The 26611-nt window shown below is 27.2% G+C and overlaps 3 protein-coding genes across 4 annotated transcripts in view; 1 reads left to right on the forward strand and 2 right to left on the reverse strand.

The window, feature by feature from the left end:
* Positions 1 to 1801: 1801 nt before the first annotated feature.
* Positions 1802 to 9938, reverse strand: LOC107065435 (Ionotropic receptor 8a). The gene is made up of 12 exons (XM_089177894.1): positions 9750 to 9938; positions 9321 to 9500; positions 8528 to 8722; positions 7946 to 8167; positions 7250 to 7349; positions 6487 to 6664; positions 5720 to 5903; positions 4306 to 4427; positions 4066 to 4213; positions 3386 to 3555; positions 3008 to 3129; positions 1802 to 2217 (listed from the first exon to the last, which is right to left on the reverse strand). The coding sequence occupies exons 1-12, from the start codon at positions 9813 to 9815 to the stop codon at positions 1925 to 1927; spliced, it is 1980 nt and encodes a 659-aa protein (XP_089034020.1). The 5' UTR covers positions 9816 to 9938; the 3' UTR covers positions 1802 to 1924.
* LOC149030806 (ionotropic receptor coreceptor Ir8a-like) lies at positions 9838 to 12469 on the reverse strand. The gene is made up of 5 exons (XM_089177893.1): positions 11785 to 12469; positions 11347 to 11499; positions 10966 to 11169; positions 10534 to 10701; positions 9838 to 9938 (listed from the first exon to the last, which is right to left on the reverse strand). Exons 1-4 carry the CDS (start codon positions 11855 to 11857, stop codon positions 10538 to 10540), a joined length of 594 nt encoding a protein of 197 aa, XP_089034019.1. The 5' UTR covers positions 11858 to 12469; the 3' UTR covers positions 9838 to 9938; positions 10534 to 10537.
* A 5056-nt stretch (positions 12470 to 17525) lies between these two features.
* LOC107065564 (uncharacterized) overlaps positions 17526 to 26611 on the forward strand; it is a 54241-nt gene continuing 45155 nt past the window's right edge. Inside the window, exon 1 of one of the 2 annotated variants that reach the window (XM_089177719.1) lies at positions 17526 to 20891. In XM_089177719.1, the coding sequence (XP_089033845.1) occupies positions 20798 to 20891 (94 nt within the window). In that variant the 5' untranslated portion in view covers positions 17526 to 20797. The remainder of the gene's footprint in view (positions 20892 to 26611) is intronic. The other variant, XM_089177718.1, reaches the window with a different exon arrangement.

A 26611-nucleotide genomic window follows, 5' to 3' on the forward strand; every position in this document is an offset into this window, starting at 1 on the left:
ATATTAAATTTTATAAAATAAAATGAAAAAAGTTTAATTGAAATAAATAGATAAAATTACAAGTGGATAATACAATTGAGCGTTGTGAATCAAGAAGTGCTTTTTTTTTCTTTCTTCTTTTTACTTTATTTTGTTTTTTTTTTTGTTTTTTGTTTTTAACATTTCTATCGATCGTTATATTATATCAAGCTCTAGTAGAAAAATACAATGGAACGCGTTTAGGTCGTTGATCTCAATTCCTAACTTTCACCAACTATTATTTCGCATTTCTCGCGGAAACGATGTAGAAATAATGCTAATATCTGATTAGTTTTAATCGAACATCACCCTACACATTTGTACTTTTATTTATTTGCATGTTAATAGAACTCATAAATAGATTGTGTGAGAAAGAGAGAAAGAGAGAGAGAGAGAGAGAGAGAGAAAAGATCAAATAAATGTTTGTTACATGTTGCAAGATCAAATTACTTAATTAAAATTACAACGTACTTGTAATAAAATCTTTGGAAGTATAAAATACTGTAATAAATTATTATGAAAATTTAAATTTATGATACATCATTTATTTATAATAATAAATATATCCTAATTATGATATATTTATTTGAAAGTAGGTTTATTTGATAAAAGGCTATTTTTTTTTTTTAATTTGCATTGTACTCCTAAATATAAAATAATTATAAATATATTTATTATTAAAATATATTTAAATATATAAATTATATTAATATAATTACTATAATTAATTATATGTATATAATATTACTAAATGAGGTATATTGTTTAATGTTGTTTATTGTTAAGGTATGGCTGATAAATAAGACAACGCAGAGTTAATATTAAAAGTAAGATTTATTATAAGAAACGGTGGAAAAGAAAGAACTGTTGAACAAGCCTAGAGCGAGACCGAATACAGAATAAGGAGAGGGCGCAATAGCGCCCTGTACTAAGGGACTGTGCGGCCCATAGGAGAAGTAGGGGTAAAGAGTAGGGGCGGCGGAGTGAGAAGACATAACGTCTCTTATATACGCTATTCTTAACATTTATATTGTTTATATTGTTTTATATTGTTAATATTAATATCTAATATTATATTAGGGCATAATTAGAATTAAGTATATTGTCAAGGGGAACGAACATGTAGGGGGGGGGGCCTTCGGGATAAACACCCTAAAGGGATATACCTGAAAAATAAAACATCTTCTTCTTCTATATGTATATAATATATTAATAATATAATTAATATAATAATTATATATATATAAATTTATATACGCCGCTCGAGTTAACTCGAGCGTGCTGCTGAAGGGGTTAAGGATAGAATTGTAAAAGGAGTGTAACCCTTCGGGGAATCAGTAAAATGTATCTATTTATCTATCTATATATAAATTTATATATTTATTTTTATTATATTTATTCTATATATTATGATTATTATAATTATTCTAATTATTCTATATAAAATATAAAAAACTACAATGTAAAATTCTTCTATTAAATTGCATGAAATGTGTGAAAATTATTTAATTATTAAATGAAAAATATATACATATAACACATAACAATTTTGATGATACCTAAAAAATGAATATTTTCAAAATTATATTTATTTTCAAGTTAAATATAATATTAAATTAGATAGTCTTGTAAAAAGTCATATTAAAATAGTTCATATTCTTTTTAATTTAATTTAACATCTTATTGAATAATAAATTGTAAATAATTTTTATCTTATAAATAAATAGATAAGTAAAAGGAGATAATAAGGTATAGTCGACTTTAAAAGTTTTATTAAGTTAAATATTTATTTATTTATTTATTCTTTACGGATTTCCTATTGACAATATTTCATCTTATATACACCATAATTATTATATTTATAATGTGATCGCGTTATATTAATGTTATAATAATTGTAAAAAGATCACTCCTTAAAAGGAAAGTTTCGTGGATAAACGGATATATGTGATACACGTGGTTGACCAATTGTTTGGTGCCTGTTGAAAAATGCATCGGTTGGTGCAGGTTTCATTTGTAATTTTGAAGCTAATTTTTTGATAATCAACTTTTCGTCGGTTTCTATTTTCTTCGTACTTTTCGATTCTTTTTTCTTTGTTTTTCCTTGAGAAGCATTTCTTTTACGATAATATAAAACTTCACCTGCTAATGTTATCATTGCCAAAGCGAGACCAAACAAAGTTGCTATGAAAACACCACCTGATCAAATTAATTAATAAATATTATTTTTTAATTTTGTGATAGTTTATTTTTATTTTTTTTAAAATAACAATATAATAAAATTCATTTAATTAATTATTATGTCGTTTAATTTGTCATCAAATCGATAGAATTTTTAATTCATTTTATATTTAAACAGTCTATTTAATTTTTTCATTTTTTTTTTTTTTAATATATTAGGTTGTCCGGAAAGTTCGTGCCAATTTTGACGGAAGATTGAAATGCAACGCATTTAAGTTTTTTTATTTGGTATATATTTGTTAAATTATATATAAGTGCGATTCTGTTCCACGATTTTTCTTCATCTTTAAGGGTAACTTCCAAATTTCGGCCTTCCAAAACTTCCCAGATTTTTTTAGTAAAACAACTTTTTATGCCACTTACAGAAAATCGACACGAACTTTTCGAACAACTCAATAATATATAAATATATTTAATAATTTATTATTCTAAATATTTCTTTCTTTAAAAAAAAAGAACAAAAGAATTAATTTCTTATTCTAAATATTGAATTATTTGTTTTTTTTTTTAATTTACTTGATTATTCGATAAGTTCAATTTAAGAATAATTTTTTTTTTCATTATAATTTTATTATTATTATTATTATTATTATTATTATTATTATTATTATTATTATTATTATTATTATTATTATTATTATAAGTTGGCGTTAGGAACTCGAAAGTTCATTGCCGCAAATACCAAATCCCGCCATTGTTATTATAATTTTATTTCTTCCAAAAATATATAATATAATAATAAAAATACCTAAACTTTCCAAAGTTATGCCCTCGCTATCATCAGAATTAGGACATTGAGCTTTCAAAGATTGATTCCAATATTTAGACGCCAAAGTTTCGAAGTATCTATCCTTTTGTAAATCAAGTATTCTAAAAATACAAGAACACAAACATAATTATATATAATAAAGTATAAATTCATTATATATATATGTATATAATGAATTTATATATGTTCGTTTTTGTGAACAATGTGAACGTTTTGAAACATGTTGACGTTTGTGAACATGTGAACATGTATACATACATGTTCGAATGTAAATATATGTATATACACTCACAACGTATGTAGGAAGAAATTTCAGACACGTTATATAACAAATGATAAATAAATTATATAATATACCTTCTACTTATTTCCTCTTGCAGATGACTACCCTGTTGAACTGCAATGGCGTAGGGTTGTTCAGCAAACACTTCACCTACTTCAGTCAAATTACAATTTCTTGTAACTTCATATTTGATTTGCGATGAATCATGAATAAATGCAAATTCAGCATTCTCACTTTCTATCACCTATAAAAATACATAATAAAATAATCATAATTAGTATTATTATTAATTATTTATCAATAATACAGATAAATAAAAAATGTTCCAAAAATTCTTACAATGATTTTAAAATTTAATTAAACTTTCTAGAAATTTTCTAAACTAACATTATTATCAGATTTAAAAACTACAATATTTCAACTTGAAAATTCAAAATCGTATAATTATAAGTTTATAAAATATTGACAAAAATATATTTTAGTTGACAATTAAATAATTGCGAATTTTTCAAGGAAAATGATTGGTGAAATCCGTAATTACTTAGTTGTTTTAAATGAATTAATAATAATTAAAGAATAATAATTAAAAAATATAAAATAATTAAAAAATAAATAAAAATTAAAAATAATTAAACCAATAATTAAAGCATTTTAAATCACCAATGACCATTTGACTCAACCAAAAACTTTTCCTTGATTCTGTTTAAAATTATTAATGTGTGATTTATTTAAAAATCAAAATAAATCTATTTACTTTTCTGAAACCTTCTTCCATAGATTTAACTGGTCCAACTTGAGTGATAGCTTGTAATATATGTCCATATTGTTCTTTAATGGGATAATCCCAAACACGATACTCTACTTGATCACTTGTACTGTTTAAAGTAATTTCTTTCCAAGCGCTATAAAAAATATATATATACACATGAATGAGAAGAGATAATGAAAACGTTAAAAATAAAAAAAAAAAGAAATTGTTTAGCTTTCTACTCACGTATAAAGTTTGTCCTCGGCATTCTTCATGTTTATAAAGTATTGATGAGCTCCAGAATTCATACGTACCGTGTAATTTATTCGTGATTGGCGTGCCAGTTGTTCCAGAGATTGGACCGGTGACTGGTATCATACGAATGAATTATTATAAATTAATCACATTGTATTTTTAATAATAATAATAATATATTATTCAATTTTTAAGATCATTAAATTTTAAGCTTTTCGAAGAACTATTTATTTTTAAGGTTATGTAATCTTTGTATTCTATAGGTAGCTAAAAATGTCCTAATTAATGGACGAAACATTTAACAAGATCAAAGTAATATGTTCTAATTGGTTTTTTTATTTATCTAACTAACCTATAATATAAAGTTTTTATATATTTTATTTTGTTGACGTGAAAAACAACTAATTGAATTAAATTTTTACTTTAGATTTTTATATTTATATATTTTTTATTATTATATTATATTAATTTATATAATTATTATTATATAATTATTTTATAATATTATATAATAATATATTAAAAATATACAATTATAATATTATGTGATATATATATTTATATAATATATTTTAAACTAAAAATATATTATATATAAAAATATAAATATCATATATACATTATAAAACATCAAATATCGCGTAAACTATTGACATTTCGATGACCTTTACTTAATACTTTTTAACGCAGAATAAAAAAAGAAGTCGAATAGTGTAAAAAAAATATAAAGTTTCATTTAAAAAAAAAAGTGCAACTGTATGTAGCGGGTGCATCGATGCATTTTCAAAAAAAGTAAAGTCATAAAAAGTTGACATTTGTTGTGCCATATAACTTTTTCCTTTATGATTTTTTTCTATTGTTACTTAAAAAAAAGTTATTACCCCTCCCCGTTACAAGAATCACCCTGTTTATCTTATCTCTATAAAATTCCCCTGTCACAGTGTTTGTTATTCTTATTCTCCGAAACGACTTGACCGATTTATATGAAATTTTTTGTGTATATTCGGTAGGTATGAGAATAGTTTTTCGTATATTTCTTATACCCCTGAGTGATAAGGGTGATCCACCATAATTATTTTTCCTTTAAAAGGATATTAAGAAAAAAGAGAAAAAAAAGACAAATGTTATGTGCCTATATTCAGACAATGTAAAATTATATGATGTGGAGTAAGTGGTGATCTTATATTACCGCTCATGCGCAGTTGGTTTGATATTAAGAAAAAAAGAGAAAAAAAGACAAATGTTATGTGCGTAGATTCAGATCTATCTATATATTTATTAGCCACAGCAACGCGTGGCCGGGGCACCCCTAGTATATATATAATATTTATCGTTTATGTGTATAATAAATTTATATATTATTATTATTATTATTTGATAAATATCATTGACATTATTTACATACCTGCATTCTTTCGACGGTAAGAAATGCAGCCAAATTAGCAGTAAATGTTGCTAACATAAGCACAACAAACAACCAATAAGCAGCCACTAATGTTCGACTTGACAATGCTTTTGGTGCTTCTCCACCACCTTGGGGTGTAAATGAAGTTAAAGCGAACCAGAAACTTTCTTTTAATGTAAATTCTCTAAAAATACAAAAAAAATTACATCTCATTTTTATATTTACATTATTTAAATATAATTTAATAATTTATAGTTAATCAATATAATTTATAATTATGAAATAATAATAATAATTATATATATGTGTTTTAAAAGAATTAATTTAACTGTAATAATATTTCGGGTACATATGTTTACGGTATATTTATTTTTGTTTTTAATTATTTGGTAATGCATGTATTTATAAATATATATATTTTATTTATAATTATTTTGTATTTCGGGGTATAATGCACAGTAAAAGAACAAAAAACCAATAAAAATATCAAAATTTAAAAAATTGGACGTTTTTTCCAAAATAAACTAATATTTCTTAAAGAATTTAACTTCAAATATTTTGTTTTTATTTTTTTTCAAAAAGTACATTTAAAAACAAAAAATGACAAAAACAAACGTCCTGATATATCAATTTTTGACAAAATTACGGCTATTTGAACAAAAAAAAATCATTTTTTTGTAACACCCAATAATTTCTTTTGGGTTAGGCAAAAAAATGTAAAAAAAATTTCTCCAAGAGGTTTTTAATGAAGTTAAACATAAACATACCTGCAAGGATAAGGATAAAGCCTTTTATTATTTCTAGCACTATACGGTGAATACTTATCCAATATCCAAATCATAATTCCAGTTAGGGTCAAAGCACCGACAATACTTAACCAAACCTCAGGTCTTAATACCGTCATAAATTTAAACAGTGATGGTTTGCGAACAGGTTTTCTCATAACTAAAAGAAGAATTAAATCTTTTGTAAGTATTGTATGTTTGACAAAATTCAATTAGGTTAATATTGTTTAATATTAGGAGGTCATCCCAAAAGTTTCTTCTTTTATTTATTTTATTTTTTTTTAATAATTTTACGAGTACAATTACAATATTTTTTATGTTGATTAATATACAGTAAAGAAAAAGGTAATATATATTATGAATAATAATATATAAATGAATAAATATTAATTAAATATATAAATTATTAAAAATAAATATAATTATTAAAACAAATATAAAATTATTAAAGTATATTTAAAAAATGTAAATATAATATTTTCATTAATAAATAAATGTAAAATAAATAAAAAATAAATAAAAATATAAATTTTATTTTTTTCTTATTTTTAAAGAATTTACTTTATTATTTAGTAAAATAACATAAAAAATATTATTAAGCATACAATATTGTGCAACTTATCACCAAAAAAAGGAAGAAATTTTCGAGACAACCTGATATATGAAAATATACCTTGAAATAAGGTTCTTTAATAATTTATTTAAGGATTATAAAAAAAAAATAAATTAAAAATGTTTATCTTACCTATGAGAATACCAGATTGTTCAAAATAAGGAGCAACAAAATCAATAACTTCTTCTCTTTCTGAAGTCATCGTCAATGCACCAACCGCTATATCTGTTTCCTATAAAACAAATTATAAACGTTTATACGTTCGTGTATAACTAGTTGATATTCTTAAGGGGCAACATTTGATTTCATATCTTGAAATATTAATGTTTTGTTATCGAGTATAACCAGTTGACGTATTGTAGGAATTAAATTTGATATTGTATTAAATTTTATTAAAATATTGATTGTTGTGTGTGTTTAATTTATATATAATATATAATTTTTTTATAATAATATAAAAATTTAACTTTTTTTTTTTTAATATTTTTTTTTAATTTTTTGTTTTTAACACATTCCGTGCCAAGCCCTTGTTACTTGACTTGTCATTCAGGCCATTTAATTTTGCTTTAATAAAATCAACCATTACATGTAATTATTAATTATTATAAATATAATAATTAAACAAACTTATGTGCTTTGTTCTATACTGCATTTTGTTTAATGCATCAATATTTTAGTACAGAATTCAATTTGTTATAAACATATATTTTCAGCGCATTAAATAAATATGTCTAATGGTAAGTTTACCATCGGTAGTACACGTGGCACGGAACGTGTTAAATATACTTTTTGAAAAAAATATTAATTTGATATTAAAATTTTACTTACACCTTTTGCTAGATCGCCAACCAATCCACTCCACTGACCATTTGGTAATTTTTCACCAAAAGAACGATCCATGGGAATTACCAATTCATAATCAAATTGCATTTCTATGGATAATTTTTGAATAAAATCGATACAATATCCTTCCCATATCTCATTACCATCTGAGTCTCTCATAACTTGTCCAGTTTCTGGATCTATCTTTGGCATCGACCATGGTATCGACTAATACAAATTATTAGAAATAGATAATTAACAAAAAATTGTATATAATTGTATAAATATTAGCTTTAATAACAAAAAATTAATTAATATTTTAACTTTTTTCCTTTATTTTTACAATAAATATATTAGATATATATATATATGTATATGTATATACGTTACGATACATAATAAGAAATACACAATTTAATTTATAAGTCAAAAAAACAAATTATTTATTTTATCAAATTATCTTCTAACTTTTCTTAACTTTAATTTCAACTTAGAAGAAATTTGTTTGTACAATTTCATTTTTTATTCGTACAACTCTCATATTATGTATTTTTTAAACATTTGTTGGAATTCAATTATAGATCTTACTTTGGTAGTTCCAATACGAAAAAATCTTTTGGCAGGACGAATATGAGTACCAGGAGCTTCAGCGATCTTCCCTCTGGTCCATGTTCCAAGTGGTTTCAAAACTCCCCTTTCAAGAGTTTGTAAAGAAATTTCAGCTTTGTACGTGATCGTTGTTTTATCTTGCCAATATTCGAATGTGTCGTTGTTGTTCAATCTCTGATGTGTGAAATATCAAAAAGAAAAAAAAGAACAATTAGATTATTAAAATAAAATTGAATTAAAACATAATATATATTATCGATATATAACCAAATTGATTAATCTTACGAAACAAAATCTAATAAAAATTTTCTAGTAGAACAAAATATTGAAAAATATTGAATACATGTGTATTTAATATAAATGTGTAATATTAAATACACATGTATTCAATATTTTTCAATATTTTGTGCTACTAGGATTAATATACACGTTGTTATTTAATTTATTAAATGTATTCAAGTTATTTATATTAAAGTTTTGAATTTAATATAAAAACAACTGTGTCAATTAAACAAATTTTCATTTAAGAAAAAATAAAAGGATTTTTTTTCTATCGTAACTCAAAACTTTTTAACCCAACCACGTATAATAAATATTAATAGAATGTATTAACACTAAAATTTCCAAAAATTGTTTAAATTGAGATAATCGATTTGGCTTATGAACGATTGGTATATATATATATATATACTGGTATGTATTATGTATACATGTGTATTGATTCTGTTAGATTTGTAATAATCAATCAATATCGAGTTAGGTAAGCGCTTACAGACATTAAAAATTTATTGAATGCCTCAGAAGTTTCGTTCGAAGTCGATGGTTCTGGATTTATAGTCAAATCCGAAGGACATTGACCTGATTTAGGTTCCACGCTGATTCCAGACTTTTGTATCTCGTTCATGACGCTGACCAACAGACCGATCAAACGTTTGAAACAAATTGGAAATATCTGACAAAATAAACAAAAATAATAAATGCTAATATAAAGGTAAAAAAAATCATTGGTTTTTATTCTTTTTATATAATGAAACAAATACAACAAATAGAAAAAGGTAACAATATAATAATTTATTTTGTTTTATTTTCTACTTAATTTCAAAAATGTTTAACACGTATGTGTAACACAACACATTTCTATTGTTTTTTGTTTTTTTTTTTATTCTTTCGCATAAGCTCAATTTTTGTTTAATGAACTTACCTGAAAATCGGTTGGACAATTGCAATTAGCTTCGCCCAACAAATGACAACAAACGTCAGGATTCATAGTTAAAACTGTACAGGATACATTAACCGAATCCACACTAATATATTTGAAATCTTTATAACGATTATCGGTGAATATCAAATTCCAAATGTCGTCCCTTTTAACTAAACCACCTTCGATAGCCTAGAAAATAAAATGTTGTTTATGAAACATATATTTCATCTAAAAAAAAAAAAATCGATATTTTATAATATAATAATATTTTATGTATAATATGAGATAAAATTGTGCATTTTTTTATGGTTTTATTAATTTTACGATATTTTTCTATGAAAATATTCGAAATGAATTTCTGTAATAATTTATTTAAAAAAAAATTGACTCTTTAAAAAGGAATATTCCAATAGAAAAAATTTATTCGATAATTAAATTTTCTAATATTAAATAATTATTATAATATTAATTTTCTAATATTATATTAAATTTTTAATAAATATATTAAAGTATATAATTAATTAATTTATTTATTACTTAATTAATAAGTAATAAATATATTTAATTTTATATTAAATTATAATATTAAATTAATTTTAAATTATTTTATTTAATAAATTTAAATGATTTAATATTAAGATATTATATAAATAATTTATTTTAAATTATTTAATTTCTGATATATTAAATAATATTCTAATATTAAAAATTTGGTTTCTTGCAAACGATAAGGCAAAATTTATAAAATAATACTTTTGATCTCATAGGAAGACAAACAACTTACAGTTTTAAAAAAATTCCTCCATTTTATAGGTACTCGAATAAATTGCATAATAAGAAGGAGATGGTCTCATACTTCGTATTTTAGATACTGTTCTGTCAGTAAACTCGTCAATCACAACCAGTCTGATTATAGAAATTCCAATGAGATAATACAAACTTTGATTGAGTTCTAAACAAAAATGAATTTCGAATATATTATCTCTCGTAAAAATATAATACTAAATTATTCATTTAAAAATCAATTAAATATTCTTTTTATTAAAATGATGAAAGTATTTAAAATTTTCTAGAGTTATCATAAAATGATCGAACATTTTGTTTTATTTCTTGAATGTACAAAAATTAAACAAAATAATAGGATAAAAAAGATGTGTGTTGTTCGATCAAAAATTGAGAAAAAAACGAATGGTTTTGAAATAATAAAAATTCTTACCTCTTTCATCTTCAAAAATCAAACCAACGTCTGTTGCATTTTTCCTAAGCAATAAATCATCGATAGCCTGAACGTAAGGATTTATGCTACAATCGCCACGTTTGTAAACGATGCCTTTACTTTCAGCTATTACTCGTAATAAATCCCAACCAGACCAAGTCATGTCTAATATTAAACTTACACCCTTGTAAAGTGCAGCACATACTGAAGATATTTCAAAAAAAAAAAAATAATAATAATAATAATAATAATAATGGAATATAAGAACAATTCAAAATAAAATGAGAAGAAAACAACAATTAAGACTTAAAAAAAGTTTCTTACAAATTAGATAATTGTAAAAAAGTACTTTCCACAAATAATTGCAAATATTTTTGATACCTTTTTGAAAACTTTCATTTAAATGTTCCCGATCTACTTCGACCTTGGACAAATGTACTGATATAATATCATTACCAAAATCCTTCTCAGCACTCGAAACTGCGTCATTTAATACACTCAAAATTGCACTATCTTCGTTTTCTATAACGACAACTGAAAAACATTATCGTTCGATTAAAAAAAGAACCAAACAAAAAGAGAATTTATCGAGAGATAAATACCGATTAAAAAAAAAAAAAATCGTCTAATTTGATTCCTTATTTTTTTAAACGATCAGTCTCAAATATCCCTAAGCAATTTAGAAAATTATATTTAACATAAATATTTATCTATACAAAAAAAAAAAACACCGCGAATTTTTTCAAATGATTCGCAAATACGCGCGCGCACAAACGCACATAATACACACACACAAATATATATATATATATTACTTACGCAAACTCATCGGAGTTTGAGATTTGGTTGGTAATAAAAATAAAAATCCAAATAATAAAATGTAAGTAATCATTCTTCTAATCTCGAACAACAATGTATTGAACTTTCAATGACTACTAATACTTCTAATGTCGAAAGTACACTATATATAAAGTGCTGATTCTTCTTCGTAAGGGGAACATTCAAAATGGCTACGCCTGCGCCCACGAGTTTGACGACGATGTCAGTTCATAAATATTAAATTAGCTATTTATCGAATCATTAACTTCTTCTCTATTGTTCCTCTATTTTTTCTTTTTTTTTTCTTTTATGAATGTACGGAATAGAATTCTGACAGTACAAAAAGAAAAACACGACTCGTTTTTGTATATTTATATAAAAAATCTGCCTAAAATGAAATTGAAAACACGCTACACGCAAGCCGATATATCCTAACGTGACTACTATTCCATCACTATGATGCTTTCATACAAAACCTTCTTCCTGTGTTAACCTACGATATCGATTTATGTCTCACGAGGATTACCAACCTGAATGTCCGATGATCGATCCTTTTCTTTTTTATCTATGTAGGTTTATATGTATATATGTATATCTCGTTATATTTTTTTTCCATTAGAAGATTTTATTTCTTTTTTTCTTTTTTTTTATCTAGAACGTCCATAATTTCCATTACCATTTAGAGAAAAAAAAAAAGACAAAGGGAAATAACGTCTAACGCGTTAATTTTTTTTTATTTAAATAATTTAATATTAGTATTTTTTATTTTAAGAATAAATATGTTTTCGAATTTATTTTTATTTCTTTATTTTATATATTTTGTATTGACCTTTCTTTATTAGGGATAAAGAAAGATTTGTTCTTTATCAAATGTCCATCAAAATGGCGGAAAAATTATAGATTTGTAAATTACTAAGAAACGTGTAATGATACAAAAGTTAGTTAAAAACTTTCTGCAAGAAACAACAATTTATAAAGAATTAAAATAATGTATTATATATTTTATTTTCTTTTTTAAATATATATTATTAAATTTCATACCAAAATGATGAAATAAATATTTGTATGATCTATAGAAAAGATAAACAAGCTACATTGATTACTTCTTTCTATGCACGCATTCACTGTGTGTAGTTAATAACAATCAGATCAAATAAATTATTGTAAAAAAATTCAGACTGTCTGAATAATTAATAATCTTTAAATATTAGAAATTACTCGTGACATTTGAAGAAACAATCGATTCGAATGTTATTGATTACTGAGCTTTCTCCCCTGAAACCACCCTTTCACCCCTAACTCTGTTTCTAATATACAAACCTATTCAGTATGACAACACATTTGTGTAACATTACAGAAAAGCTTGTAAATCACTCGTTGAAAACTCTAATTTTCTAATCGATATTGTATAACCGTAAAAGTAACACACAAATAAGTGTAGGTACGTTATCGTTAAAGATCATACAATAGTCGAAATATATAAATGTATTTGCACACACGAGTACACTCACACACATATTAAGAAATGCATATATATACTTTCGTTATTTTTTATTTAATGTGTTACTCGTCAATTTTATAACATTATATACTTATAATTTTATATATACAATATTTTATTTATATGTACATACTATCATTTTTACACACGTGAACCATAACTTTGAATTTTAATCAAAAGTTATTAAATGATATTAAATATTTTAAAATTTATTTTATACACAATATTTTATTTATGCATACATACAGACAAACCATAACTTTGAATTTTAGCCAAAAGTTACTAAACTGTAAGTTACTAAAAGTTACTATTAATGATATTAAATATTACAATTTATTAAACAAAATCAAATATTTTTATATGAAGATAAATTAATTACATACATCTATAAGTAAAAAATATTAAAAAAAATAAAGTATATGCATTTATTTATAAAATATATTGATTTTTTTTTTTAGATCAACAAACAATTTGATTCTATATTTACCAGAAACAGGGATGAATCGATAAAACAAACAAAAATATCACCTTAAAAATTTATCGTTCTTCTTCATGATTACGTTATAAATTTATACTCATGGGATAAGCTTGATTAATTTTCATGCTTGAAAAAATATTCGATCAGTGATCCGAGATTTCCATCAATGATATTACAAACAGATTGAAATTATACTACAGATGTTTCAATACCATGACTGTACTTAGATGCAAGCATGGGGTTTCATTTTCAACATAAAAACCTTACGAATAATAATATAAAAAAATATAGGTTAATATATTCGCTTAAATCAAATCCAGAAAAATAGATTTATTTATTTATTAATATTTTTTTAATTTTTTATTTAATTGTAGGTACATTTATTCATATACTTTCTTTTAACACTCGATATACCAGACCAGTCATTTTGACTAGTCGGGCCATTTTAATTCAAAATTTCTACTTCATGTAACATTTGAGTTCTGTAAATAATTAAGCGTTTTGTTATTTAAAAATGTCTATAAATCCATTTGTCTATTAAAATTATTATTGTTAAACATTTTTTGTTATTTTTTCAGAGTAAGTAAAGACTGCAAGCCTCAAAAAGCATATTTTTTTATACACCAGTCATTTTGACTAGTGTGGTAGAAATAGGTATACTAAAAATGGTGGTATATCTAGTGTTAATTACGAATATGTGTATGTATATGCAGTATACATAATGTTGTATTGTTTTTATTTTATTTCAATGAGTTACAAAGAAAATGTCAATTTTTTTACTTTCAATAGATTAAGAAAAAAGGGTTATATATAGGGCCTTCAAAAATATAAATACGGCTTTGACACAACCCCGTACAACAGGTGAAACGTACTGCTTCGATGGTTACCCACAAATTCATACCGTCCACTACATTTGTTTTTCTTTCTTTCTTTTATCTTTTTATTCCTTTCCCCTATAAATGAAAAAAAGAAAGAAAAATTTCTACGTCGATTAAATTGCCCATTTAGAATTTTTAATCTCGATAATTATTGTAAAAATATTTCTATGAAATGATAATATTTATCTAAAAAAAAAATATTTATAAAAATCTCCATATTTTTCCGTCGATACATTCTCTTACGTTCTAGTTCATATCCAGAATTAAATGTTTATCATAACATTCTTATAGATGGCACTGCTAGTAACATTTAAGATGCAAGATGGCGATACTTTATACGCATGCGCGTGTACGCCTAGATACGAAAAAATGTAATCTAATCTATTCGAATCGATCTCACAAAAATTAAACTCTTCCTTCTGTTATTTTTCTTTTTTAATTAAAATAAAATATAAAATCGCACTAATTTTTACATGGCCATTATTATGTATACTAACATTTACTTCGTACATTTCTCTCTCTGTTTATTTTACGAATGTAAAACTAATAAATGTTAAACTTTTATCCATTCACAAGCACTATTTCAAATGTTATTTCTTTTTTATAAATTATAAATATAATAATATTTCGTTGTTTCGGTGTGGATAAACTTTATTATCACAAATACGACACAAATGCGAAATGAAAAAAAAAATATCAGAAAAACTAATAACAAGATATCATTTAATTGATTTATTTAAGAAGAGATGAAACGATCATGTTTTCAATAACTTTTGTTAATTTGTTCTGCTTACGCCAACCCTCCTCATTTCTTCCTCCCTCTCCACAAAACTTTCCTCAAAGTTACACCAAAACTTTGAAAAAAAAAAAAAAAAACCCCATTAAATATTCGAATCATTTTGATGTGAGTGAACTGGTTTTGTTTATAACGATTTCTGCCTTTTTATCTTCTTTTTTTCTTTCTTTTTTAACCGATCATTTTACTTTACCGAAAAACCGGTGTGTGATGTGCGTGTATTTGTTCGTACTTTGTATATTTCTCTTGCATAATTTGTTTCCAACGCAACGGACAACAGACGCTCTGCTGCACACCGATTTTTAAGTCACTGATTCTTAAAATACTGCTCTAATTCCTTTTTTTTCTTTTATTTGGTTGTTTCATTTTTTGGGGGGACGGTTTAAGGGTAAAATATTAAGAAAGAAAAAAAAAGAAAACATTGAGAAATTTTGTATCCGTTTCCACTACTACTAGTTCGTAAATAATGACCTTTCTTTTACGATCATAACTGAATCGTTCAATTTGATTAGCAGCCATATTTCAATATGGTGACGTTAAAACAACAAATAGAAAGAGGTACGTTTAAGAAGAAACCAATTTAAATACATTTAACACGCATACGTATATGGGAAAAAATTTGTAGTAATCGCAATTAATATATGGATACCGATTTTCACAGTTGTTCATACAATTAGTAGAAATAAAGTTTTGTTGTCGTTTGCTACACGTGATGTAACAATATGTAGATAAATTGCAATGTTGCAAGGCTAAAAAAAAAAAGGAAGAAAAAAAAAAGAGAAAATTCCACTAGAAACCTATTAAGTCCCATGCAAATCAATGTATTAAAATATATATATATATAGCTTATTTTATATATACACGAGAGTCTCATTAAACTATTCAACTACCGTTACAGCGAGTCCATGCACACACTGCGATGTGAGGTAGTTGAACGAAAAAAAAACCATAGGAACAGATATACATACGAAATAAAATAATAAGAAAAAAAAAATAGAAAAGAAGAGAGGAGAGGAAAGATAGAATGAAAAAAAAATATGTGAACAAGATCGTTCCTTGAGAAATGAAAAAATAGCGGAGAGCGTGTGTGAGATAAAGTATACAATTTCACGCACGAAAAGTCGCGGAAAAAATGGCACCGTTCCTACATACTTACATACATATATATATATTTATTATACATACATATATATAAATAATATACATATATATGAATATATATGGAAAGAGAAAGAGAAAGAGAGAGAGAGAGAGAGAGAGAGAGAGAGAGAGAGACACGCGAACATATTCTAGACTCGCATTCGTTACGGGGTCAAAACGATGCGACTCGCTTTTCCGTAACGCTCTTAGTTCTTTAGCAGAACTCTCACACACAACAGTGTGTGCTTTTTCACGGCTCGATCTCATCCACCATTTTTTATTTCTAAAGAAAGTAAAAATCTCTAACATTAAAGAGAGAGGGAGAGAGCGAAGGAAAAGAGAAAGAAAGATAAAATAAAAAGAAATCTAATTAATTTGAATATGACAAAGATGATAGAAATTAGATACAAGAACGAGACATTTTATAGAACAAAAAGGAAAAGAAAATAGAGAGGAAGAGGAAAAAGAATACATTAGATTCGTTTAACGTGGCAATTCTGAACTCTCGTGAATTTCCGTGAGTTCTCGGGTACTTCCGGTGCGCGAAGTTGCCCTCTCTAAATCGGACCATTCATTCGATGGAACGGGAAAAAGCGCGAGAAAGACAGAAATAAAAAAAGAGGCAGAAAGAGTGAGAAAGCGAGAAAGAGAGGGAAAGAATGATTGGACGAGAGCAAGACTCACCTTGATGGGGAGTGAGTAGGAGGGAGACGAGGAGAGAAGGAGCGAAAGAGTGAATGAGTTTCATGATAAAGGGAGGGGGCAGTCCTTACCAGATGCGGACACATTTACATTGGTACCCCTGACCGTTATTATCCAATTCGAAATTTTCAAATTATTTACTTAATAAAAGTATTTTATATTAATTTTTTTCGTAATATTCAATTCTATTGAATAAAAATTTAAAAAAGTAAGAAACATTATATAATATTGTTTTTATTAATTTTCTGAACATTCATGTGTTGTTTCGAGAAAAATGGTGGGGTAAAATAATATAAGACGAATTAATCTATGTATTTTTTTTCGTATATCTGAATGTGTATGCACCTTTATAGAGACCATTTCAATCGACAAGACAAACATCGAATGCAGTACTTTGGAAAGATAGAAAGGATAAATGGTTGTGTGACAGAATTTAAAAAAAATAAAGAATAAAACATCACAATATATTTCGTATCAGATAAATAAGTATTAATATTTTATTATATAAATGATTTTTTTAAATTGGCAATGTAAAACTGTTTTCTTTCTCTTTCTCTATTCGTCTCTCTTTCTTATTTTCTAGTAACCCTCGTGAAAGAACTTTGTATGGTTTTTAAGGGAAGCAAAAGTGATCGGTAAAAAAAGAAAAATAAGAAGGTAAGAAGAGAAAGAGTCAGAAAGAGAGAGAAAATAAGTGTGTAAGGTTATTCGATATCGAAGGGAAAAGAATCGATCGTAGGAACTTGTAGGAGACTTATAGTGGATAGAAAGAGAAGAATACGTCGATGACCGTCGACCACCGTCAACGCTCGTGTGTGAGCGGACAGTGTGTGGTGTGACGAGTAGCGCGATTCGCGAACCCTCCCTTCTGCCCCTCCCCACCCTTTCCTTACGCCCCTCCATTGGCCATCTCTCTCACGGTAATACGACGGCGGCATCGGCGGCAGTGGCGGCGGCGGTGATCGCGAATAAGAGAAGAGAAGAGAATGATATGTGGCAACGCCGCAGGTGGCGCTGTGTTACGCCGTAACTCGCAGTAAGTCGTTCGACAGCGTAGTCGTTCGACCGATCGTCGACTGGGTCGTTTAGTTTACGTCGGGTGGTAGAGCTGTCGTAGTCACGTTTAAAGTTCCGTCCCATAAAAGAAGGGCCCGCGAAGGGCCCGTCGCGATCATAATACAAGAAACAGAACTTATTCGACAAAGATAAGTATATATATATATATATATATGTATATATATATATATATTTAGAGAGATAGATAGAGAGAGAGAGAGAGAGAGAGAGAGAGAGAGAGCGAGCGAGAGAGAGAAATAGAGAAAAAAAGAACAAAATACGTAATCAAGAAGAATATAGAGAAGAAACCCCCTCCCCCAGATGTCACGATGATGATGACGACGGCAATGTATTTGTCAGTTACGAATAATATCTTCAACATTAAAGATAATTTTTTACTACATCCACGTTTCTGTTATTGAGATTTAACAGCGTGACCAACGAAAAATTAATCGAATTTAAAGATTCTTTTCATTTGTTTCTTTCTTTTTTTCCTCCTTACTACTGTTGTAAGATTATATAGTAGCCCATCTATCTCTATATCCTCTGTACGTATATGTAACCTTTTCTCCTGTGATACGGAGAAAGGAGAACCAGAGGAACGAGTTAGAAACGAACAAAGTTAACGAACGAGAACGACAGAAAGAAGAGACGCATACGTATCATATATATATATAAACTTGTCTCTCTTCTTTGAAGAGAAAAAAAAGAAAAGATAAAAGAGTGCGCGTGCTGTATTTTCTAGTGTTATGTCGGGAAAGTTAATACCTGCTTTCTTCATGTGCATTGTCGTCTCTTAAAAAAAAAAAAAGTACATTTCTTTTTATTTGACCCTTCATTTGACAAAAAAAAAACAAAAAAGGGGAAATAAAAATTGTAACAATTAGAAAAGCATTGAAAGAAATAAGACGATTCCTAGAGAAGGAAGAAGGAGCGCCCGTAGTGACGTTCGAGTGTCGTTTCTTTCTCTCTTCATTTCCCATGGTGAAATACGCGTTCTTCATCAAACGACGAGAGACTCTTCTTCTTCTTCTTCTCTCTCATTTCATTCAACGCTGTACTTATAATTCTACTTGCTATTTCACTTCACGAAAGTAAGAGATTAAAACTTTGATCGTGATCTTTCTGTTTCTTTGTTTTTCTTATCTATCTATCTATCTCTTAAAAAGAAAAAAAAGAAAAACGAAAGAGAGAGATAGAGATAGGGAGAAACTAACACCGATTTAAGATCGATCATTTTTTCGTCTCATCATCGATCACGCGTGTGTTAAACAACAGCAATACAGCAGGGAGGAGTAGAAGTAGTAATAGTAGTAACAGTACAGTAACAACACACTGATATCAACAGTAACACCACCACCACTAACAGTAGTAACAGTACAGTAACAGCAGCTCCACGCATTTGCTAGAAAGAGAGAGATAGAGAGTGTAAGAGAGGGGGAGAGACAGAAGGAGAAAGAGAAGGAGAAAGATAGTGGTGGGGGGAGAGAAAGAGAGACGGCACGCGCGCACTCACGTACAACGCGCGAACGAGAGCCCTCGTTGGTCCGTGCCCTCCGATAGTGCTGGGAGTGTCTCTTCTGCTTCTCTCAAACCCAATATCATAATAGTCAAAGAGAGGAAACAAGGGAGAAGTCGAAGAAGGATAAGAATAATAAGTGCCAACATTAATATACCAGCACGGAGTGTGACATGAGAGAAAAGTCATCGTAAATGTAAAATTCCTATTATTGACAATAAAAAGAAATTGAAAAAAAAAAGAAATAAGAGTGGGAGATAAAAAGATATCGTGCGTGAGTGCAACTACGACTAGCAGCAGCAGCAGCAGCAGCAGTAACAGTAACAACACAACAACATCACACATCACCAATAACGAAATACGACGATAGTTTCTTCTTTCTCTCTTAATCCATATATATATATATATATATATATGTATATGTATATGTATATTTGATACGGAAGAATCCTGCTTCTTTCTTCCGGTGTGTATACGCTCGTGTGTGTCTCCTCGTCCCTTTTTTCTCGGCTTTGCGGCTCCAAGTGGAAAAGAGAAAGAAATAGAAATAGAGAGAGAGAGAGAGAGAGAGGATAAAGGTTAGGTTAGAGCCGGCTTAATCCGTCTGTCTCTTACTGATTCACTCACGTTTACGTTTACGTTTAGGTTTACATTTACGTTTACGTTTACGTTTACGTTTACGTTTACGTTTACGTTTACGTTTACGTTTACATTCAAGTATACGTATGGTAGATATCTCCCTCTTCGTTTTCAACGTTGACGAATATATTCTATCTCTTTTCTTCTATCTTATTATACGAGTGTGTGCACGCGCGCTTGCGTGAGGCGGCAAATACAACACACGAAGAAGAAGACGAAGAGGAAAAGGAAAAGGAAAACTGAAGGAAGAAGAACGAAAGAAGAAAAAAGAAAGAAAGGAAAGGAAGGAAGGAAGGAGACACGAATGCCGATCGCCGGTAGAGTTCTGGTTGCTGGAACCGCGGCCCATTGCCTGTCTTCCGCCGTTGGCATGCTTCGATTCCTCGCCAGACTTTCAGGTTAGCGCACCCTTCGAAATATCCGTACTCGACGTAACGCGCGAGCGCGACGACGGAAACGTACGAAAGAGTATGTATGTATATGTGTATTATCTCCCTCACTCACTCATATTACTTATATTTTATTATATTTATGTGTTTTATTTTATGTTTTATATATATATAATATAATATATATACATATTACATTACATTATAATACATATATATACATATATTATGTATATAATATATGCAATATATGTATATTCATCATTTTGTTAGATTCTGAAACCATTTTTTTTCTCCGACTAAAAGAAAAAGAAAATTTATTAATTTAACCTAACTTTTTACATATTTTATGTACATAAAGTATGTACATATCTCTTTTATACATTTAGAATTTTATGTTTTCTTTTTTTTTATGAAAGGATACAAAAAATTAGTTAATCTAACCTCACTATTTACACATACATCATCATGGTTTTTATGCATGCATGATTGTAGGTATGTTACATATTGCAAGATTAACTTTGACTTTTTAGTTTCAAATTGGTATTAATTATATTCTTTAATCAAAGAAGAGCCACAATTTAGATCAATGATACGTTTAAATTATTTCTCTCTTTCTTTACAAAAGTTATCAATTATATTGAATTCTTCGTATATAATACCTTCCGAATGAAACTTATTTGCTCATTGCTTATTACCAATACTATCCTTCATCCACTACATATAAAAAAAGTAGTAGGTGTAGCTCCCATTGATCCCAAGTTACCGTAGTTCGATTTTAGTCATTCGAATGAAAAAAAATATATGTTTGAAACTATTGTTTCTCCCTCTCTCTCTCTCTCTCTCTCTTTCTTTGTATATATGTATATGAAAGAAAGAGAAAGAGAGAAAATGTTTGACGAGACGGTGGACGCTTCGTCTTCGTCTTCTTCATAGTCGTTGTCGTTGTCGTCGTCGTTGTGCCCATTCGGCTCGACCAAAAACGGACGGCGCGCTATGAAGGAGAAGAAGAAGACGACGAAGACGAAGACGACGACGACGACGACGACGAGAAACGTAGACAGAAAAAGAGGTGCAAGAAAAAAAGACGCGCGGCTCGTCGTCTCGCGGAAGCTTCTTCTCGCGCGTGTGCATCCCAGAGGATCTCCTTCTTTCCGAGTGTGAAGCCACTTGAATTCCGGGATGTCTCTATCCTCTCTATTTCTCTATTTCTCATTTTTTTCCTCTTTCTATTTCACTGTCTCTGTCTCTGTCTGCCTGCGTCCCCGACTCCCTCCGTCTCTGTTTCTCTCTTTTTCTTTCTCATTCTCTCTTTCTATCCGTCTTCTTCTTTTCCCCCCTTTCTCTTTTTCTTTCCCTCTTGTTTTTTCTTTCTTTTTTTTTTTTTTTTTTTTTTTTTCTCTCAGTCTTTCTTGTAAAGATACGAAAAGGCGTCTGGATTCTTTCGAATCGTAATATTGGTTTGCTTGCTGCCAAAGAAGATGTGAACTTCTTTTACACACGACGAAATTCAACTAGCAAGTTGACTTACTTTTCCTTTCAACGTTCTCATTCGTATCACTTCAATAAAAAATTAATAGAAAATGTGAGATAACACACATATGTGTAATATGTTCTGAATCATTTCAGAGAGGTCCAAACTTTCGTAAACTTCGAATTTCATTTATTAGGTAGTAGATATTTTCTTGTGTGTTCTTTCATTGAACATTCGTTTGGTTTGTAACGTTTTACAAATCTCTGTCGATTATTATTTTTTCTTTTTCATATTTGTTTATTATTACTTTGTCATATATATATATATATATATATATATATATATATATATATATATATATATATATATTTATTTACGTAAGAAAGTACGTAATATAGTCTTACTGAATAAACTAAACACCTAGCATATGTAATAAACGTATATAGGATGTATTACATTCAAGGTTTTGTATATACACATGTATATACTATTATATAACTCGTTATTAGATAAATTATTCTAAAGGATATTAAAATAACGTGTTCCTCAATATTCTTCAATTTAATCGATTATAATCTCCGTTATTATCTTTTTTTCTATTTATTTTCTCTTTAAATTCACATAAGAAAAATGAAATTCGTGAGAGATTTTTTGTGGAAAAAAAAAAAAAGGGAATAAAATTTACGACAGGGAAGGTTTTCTTTTTTGTAAAGATTTACGTTCGACGATTGAGAAATTAGGTTAGGGAAACTTTCTTTCTATCTTTCTCTCTCTTTCTTTCATTCTTTCATTCTTTCATTCTTCCTTATAGTACTGTGTGTTCGTTATCGTTCGGTGCAACTCGGAATCGATCGCGATACATGGCCTAATCTAATTTTTTTCAAGGGAGTTTAAAACTTTCCTTTCTATCTCTTTATTTCTTTCTTTCTTTCTTTCTTCTTTCTTTCTTTCTTTCTTTCTTTCTTTCTTCTTTCTTTCTTTCTTTCATTCGTTCGTTCGTGCTTTCTTTCTCTTTCTCTTTCTCTTTCTCTCCCAGAGCATTTATCTTTAGAAGCAAAAGGATCGTGAGCTTTTTTTCTTCCCTCTTTCCTCAACGGAAATAGCAATCGTTCTGCGGACTCTTTTGCGAATCACCAAACCGTACAGATATTCGGACAAAATTTATTTTCGTGCAACTTTCGAACCGGTGAGAACATTTTTCCTACTATCTTATTGTAAAATAGAGAAAGTTTACTAGGAAAGCAAAAGATTTTTGGAAAAAAAAAAAAAAATACGAAATTTCGAGTTTGATTTCGATTATAATTGGTTTATCGATTGGTCAATCTATTCTTGCAATTAGAATAAATTATTCTGTGAATTTTAATCAATCTCCTAAAGACGAAATGTTAATTAAATTTTGACATCAAGATTATCAATACATCAATAATATCGAAACTTTGAGTATCGAGATAACACAAAAGACTATCGACAGGAGTACAGTGACACAAACGTTTCCCGATAAATGAACACCCCACTACGTACGAATAGAAACAAAAAATTATTAAAATTAAATTATTTATAATATATGTTACAATTAAAATGTGAAATTGGTAAATTCGTTAAATAATTAACTAAACCATAAAACAATTATATTAAAATCTATTTTGTGTGTGTCTGTGTGTGTGTGTGTGTATTAATTTATCAAGCATTATAAAACCGCGCTTATCGTTGTCGATTAGATCGGAAATATTTTCTCGGTTTTTTCATCAAAGTATCCTTGAATCATTTAAAAATTAATTGTTGAGTATATAAGCATATTATGCTTACGTATTGTCTTATAAGGAAAATTAAAAATAAGAAAATCCAGTCGGTCGTAGAAATACTATAAACATATTGCATCATTATTTTTTTTTCTTTTGAAATTTTTTCCATTGTTAATATGTATATTAACAATATTAATATTAAATATATTAAATTTATATAACATATTTATATAATATATATATATATATATATATATATATATATATATATATATATATATATATTTTATATTTAAAAAATAAATAAATTTTCACTGATAAATTTTTATATATAATATTCCAATCCTTGATATCTATTCTAAACGTGTTTTTTTTTTTTCATTATTACTATTAATTTTTTCATTATTATTTTATTTTTATTTATTTATTTATTTATTTATTTGCAATTATTTTTTCATATCAGTTGAAGTTTTTACAATTCTCAATATTGTTCCTAGATTTATCTCTAACAAATTATTGTATTATAATTGGATCATCAATAAGTATATAATATACTCATTTATCTGATCATAATTCTTTATACAGTTTTTTTTTTTTTTTTTTTTTTTTTTTTTATTATTATAAATCAATGTAAACGTGTTACAATTTTCATGTTAATTTGCAAGAGAAAAATTTAACGATCGATAAGATCGTCTTTTTTCATTTTGATAGTAACGTTAACGCTTTCCCGTCCTATTTACCAAATGGCACATGGATTCTAAGTACGTAAGATCTTCCTTAATTAACCCATGATTATAAAGAGAAAGAAAAGAAACAGAAAAGAGAGAGAGAGAGAGAGAGAGAGAGAGAGAGAGAGAGAAAGAGAGAAAGAAAAGAGAAAAAGAGAAAAAAAGATAGAGAAAAGAAAATTTAGCGAGTCGTGGAAGCGAATCACTTCACGATGCATGCAAACTTTGTTATATATTTATTATACATATGTATATAACTATACCATGGTCCATATATACCAATGGGAAGATACCATTGTATACCATGCATACCAGAATAAAAACCAAATAGTTCCTATTTTTTTTTTATTCTAATAATCCTTACATTTTTCATGATTTTTAAGTCACACTGATATCATTCAGAACTATAATATAATAATTTATTAATTAATTAATTACAAATTAAACAATACTATATTGTGTGTTATAAAATATATTATAATATACTGTACACAATATATATTATAATATACTATATAATATAATAATATAATATATTATTAATTATTGTATGTAATTATTAATAATATAATAAATATAATAATAATAACTATATACAACGTATTATACACGTAGTATAATTATACTATACAATATTTAGTATGACATACCGAATAATATAATTATAGAGAATTTAAATCCTTTGCACATATAAATCTCATTTTATCTCTAACAAAATTCTCTTTCCCTTCACCACCCTTTCTTTTTTTAATTCTAGAATGGGTTAAAGGGTGGGTGAGAAAAGTGGATAAGAAAGTTGCACTCTAACCTTTACGTGACCTCTTGTGTAGCTTCTAAACTCATTATTATCGACTACTATCTACAAGGTAGACCAAAAGTTCTCAAGTCATTTATTTCAAATCAATTACTATTTTTTTTTTCTGTTAATACTTAAGGCTTATTATTTAACAATCCAAAGATTGTTACTTATTTTAAAAATTATTTAAAAATGTTTGTGTTTATGACTCGTTTAGAAACAAATTTATTATATAATTTTATCTAGGGAAATAGTAATCAATCTTTATTAAATGAGACAAATATCTATGAACTTTAAATATATCCTTAATATATATAAACTTTATATATATATATATATATTTCGTTTTTCTTTTATTATTTATACGTAAACTCTTTTATTACTTTTATGAATGAAGTCGAATGTTAAAATTTGAAATTCCTTCGGTGATTCACAAAAAGAAATAATAATAGGCATTCAAAAACAGCATGAAAAGAAATAGTTGTCTCTCTCTCTCTCTCTCTCTTTCTCTTTCTCTCTTTCTCTCATTTTCTTTTCTTCCCTTTTCGTTCGTCTCTTTCATTCTCTATTTCTTTTCTATTATCGTTCTGGATCTCAAATAGAGCGAATAGAGGTGTGGGTATTTATCGGTAGACTTTCTGTCCGAATATATACAAGCTTATTTTTTCCTTATATATATATATATATATATATAATTTGTCTAGACCACCTTTAAACTGCCTATCTACCTGCTTATGTCCCAATCGAATAGATTCTAGAAATCCGATCCTGTTTACGAAATTTCCGTAAAATTTATCTCTAACCTAATATCTTTCTTTGCTACGCTAGTTTAGACCAATTTCGCTATTTGTCATCGAATTTTACACGTTTACTTTATTCTATTCATTTTGATTATCTTTAAACCGTAAAATTATCTTTATCTTATTGTAGAAATCTTTTGATCCTATTATTGGTTATTAGTGGTTTACACTAATTTACTTTCATTGAAT

Source organism: Polistes dominula, unplaced genomic scaffold (assembly GCF_049000335.1).
Source record: "Polistes dominula isolate Pdom_NZ unplaced genomic scaffold, Pdom_raw_medaka contig_24, whole genome shotgun sequence".
Classification (NCBI taxonomy): domain Eukaryota; kingdom Metazoa; phylum Arthropoda; class Insecta; order Hymenoptera; family Vespidae; genus Polistes; species Polistes dominula.